At 33.1% G+C, this 3,380-nt stretch overlaps 1 protein-coding gene across 1 annotated transcript; it reads left to right on the plus strand.

The window, feature by feature from the left end:
• LOC123275251 lies at window positions 1-1,224 on the plus strand. The gene has a single exon (XM_044743241.1). It carries the CDS (start codon window positions 1-3, stop codon window positions 1,222-1,224), a length of 1,224 nt encoding a protein of 407 aa, XP_044599176.1.
• The last annotated feature ends 2,156 nt before the right edge of the window (window positions 1,225-3,380 follow it).

A 3,380-nucleotide genomic window follows, 5' to 3' on the forward strand; every position in this document is an offset into this window, starting at 1 on the left:
ATGGCAGATATCTTAAATATTCAACAACCAATAATTTTTGATGAGTCAATTGCTCATTATGAGTCACATACCCATCAGCCGTATGCTTCATCAACACTGAATAATAATGATGAAGTTCGTATTACCATTCAAAATCAGAATTTGTACATACTTCCGAGCAAAAGTACACTACATGTTCTTGGTAAATTTACAAAAGACGACAACACCGCTGTTGCTGCTACTACGAAGCTTGTCAACATGAGCATTGGTCACATGATTAAAGAATTCCGTTTATTGATGAATGGTGTTGAAATTGATCGAAATACCAATGTTGGTATCACCAGTACGATGAAAGGATATTTGTCTTTCAGCCCAAATCAATTAAGCAGTTTAGAAAATGCCGGCTGGTATACAAATGATGGAACTGAAGTCACCAATGAAGAAGGATACTTTGATTTATCCATTCCACTGAATATATTGTGTGGCTTCGCAGAAGATTATTTAAAAATTCTAATGAATGTTCAGCTTGAAATCATTCTTACAATAGCTAATACTGATATAAATGCTTATATACAAACGAATGCAGCAGCAGCAGAAAATGTGAAAGTTACTCTTCAAAAAATTGAATGGATTATGCCATACATTACACCGTCAGACAAAGAAAAAATTCAAGCATTGAATTATATTACTAGCGATCCAGCTATTCCAATAAGTTTCAGAACTTGGGAATTATATGAATATCCATTGTTACCTGCAACTTCAAGACAAATTTGGGCTGTCAAAACATCAACACAGCTAGAGAAGCCGCGTTGTGTGATTCTTGGATTCCAAACAGCAAGAAAGAATGACGCTAGAAAGAATTCCAGTCAATTTGATCACTGCAATATTCGAAACATCAAGCTATTTTTGAATTCTCAAAGTTATCCTTATGGGGACTTGAATTTAAATATAAATAGCAACCAGTATGCTTTATTATATGATATGTACTTGAACTTCCAAACGTCATACTACAATAAAGAAGCAGAACCGATATTGACTAAGAAAAAATTCTTACAAGAAGCACCACTTTGTGTCATCGACTGCTCCAAGCAAAACGAGGCTATAAAATCTGGACCAGTAGATATTAGATTGGAATTTGAATCATCAGTTGCATTTCCAGCCAATACAACTGCGTATTGTCTAATTATTCACGATCGTATTATTGAATATAAGCCTATAAGCAACACTGTACGAAAATTAATGTAAAACAAAAATAATGACTGTTAAATTCAATTTGACACCAACTATGCATTACATGCATGTTTGGGCTTCAGCATATCAACTTGCAAGACAAGGAGAGTGGGAAAGAGCAGCTAGAGATAGAGAGAGATTCAGAGAAAGAATTAAAAGGACAAGTAAAGTTATAGATCCTGTACTAAGGAAAAAATTATTTCAGCTGAAAATTGAACAATTAAGTAAAATTATAGAACCTGTACTAATTAAAAAACATTTTTCAATAAAAAATAAATAATTTTTTTTAAAATAATGGTCAAATTATTCATAACTCTTAAGATATTCCATAAAAAATTATCAAATAATTATAAGATTAAGAAAAAACATAACCTAAAATAAAACATGTTAACAAATTTTTTAAGTCAGAGATATTTATTTATTAGAATTACAAGTATAACAATCTTTTTGATATGGATACATATAAATTCCTGATATGTCCCAGTCTTCGCATCCTCCTTTATGATGTTTAACACAAAATTTATAATCCATAATTTTTTCATTATTTTGCAAATTAATTGATAATTTGTGCCAAACATGGCAAATTTGATTCTTGGCAAATTGCAATATAAAATGATCATCTAGGCAAGCAATGTCAACAGGATGCATTTTACGAAGATCAGCCAGTTGATAAAATATTTGCACTGATTTTTCATAAGATGGTTTAACTCCCCAATAGTCCATAAACCAATGCTTGAGTTGTTGTGCATTTTGAAATGCACATGCGAACCTCCCTCTTTTAGAATGAAACTCACGAATCGAACACCTCACTTTTGCGAAATCTTCCACATTGTCAGGTGAATAAAATCTCATGTATTCAATATCAATGATTGGAACAGCATTATCAATTAGATGTTCCAGCCACTTGTGTTTTTGAGATCCAAGAACGTAAAAATAGCGAGCATTTTGCACCCAAGCCTTGAGTTTTTGTTCGAAAAATTCATAAGGTGATGCACCATAATCCCACAAAATACCATGTTTATTTCCGTCTTGATCTTGATTTTCACGCATAATCAATGCATTGATGTACTTTTCAGGTGGGCGAAACACATAATGCTCACAATCGTAGACATTGTTAATCAAGGATTCATTACGAACATCTATTACACATATTTCTTTAACAACAAAAACACCATCTGGTATAATGAAACCATTAAAATCAATTATATATTCCATTGCACTAGTATTTGAAGCTCACAAGAGCAATCAGAATAGACTGAACAGAAAGATCCAAAATCAAGAGTTAATTATTTGATGATCCCCACTTTACACAACTTAAAATAAGCATCAAAATATGAAGAAGGGGGTAAGTGATCATATTATACTTTAAAATTAAGGACGTAATTGAGATTAGCAGGAAAGGGCTGAGGCGGACTCGGCCAGAAATGGCGGACATCGCCCCGAAATGGCTGACTTACCCCTCCCCAGGCAAAATTACCAACGACAAAAATATCGGCAAATTATCGACCGACGAAATAACCATCCGTCGGCAAAAAGACACTCGACATTATCAACAAGGTGTTACCACCAGTCGGTAATGCAGGTATCTGTCGGCAATCCAATCATACGTTATCGTCGGTCGGTAAATAGCTCGGATCAGAACCCACAATCTGTTTTATCGGGGGGGGGTGAAGTCCCCCTGTTCATCTACTCTTCAAGAGGATAGTTTGCTATAAAAAATGCAGCCAACGCGAGATTTAAGTTGGTACCAATTGTAAATTTTTATTATAATTACAAAAAATACTAAAATCCGAACAAAAACAGTTTCACTGTAAAAAAAAATCGCGCCAAGTCCACGTTCATAAGACTATTAAGAAAAAAAAATTTCTTATTTCTTTACAAAAAAATATAAAATAAAAAAATTCAAGTAATCGATTTGATTGTATTTGATTTTCGGAAATTAAAAAAAATTTTATTGTAAATTTGAAAATTAAAAAAAAAATTTTGGAACGTACTTCCCAGTAAACACGTTTACGTCAATGTGACGTCAAAATGACATTGGGCTATGTCAGGATTTACGTAAGATACAAGTCACGAATGAGTCATATGTGACTCATTATTTCACACTTCTTGACGTAAGATTCTGACGTAAAAATATGACGTAGTCATGACGTAAGTATTATGTCTCAATG

The sequence above is a fragment of the Cotesia glomerata genome, linkage group LG1 (genome assembly GCF_020080835.1).
Source record: "Cotesia glomerata isolate CgM1 linkage group LG1, MPM_Cglom_v2.3, whole genome shotgun sequence".
NCBI lineage: Eukaryota > Metazoa > Arthropoda > Insecta > Hymenoptera > Braconidae > Cotesia > Cotesia glomerata.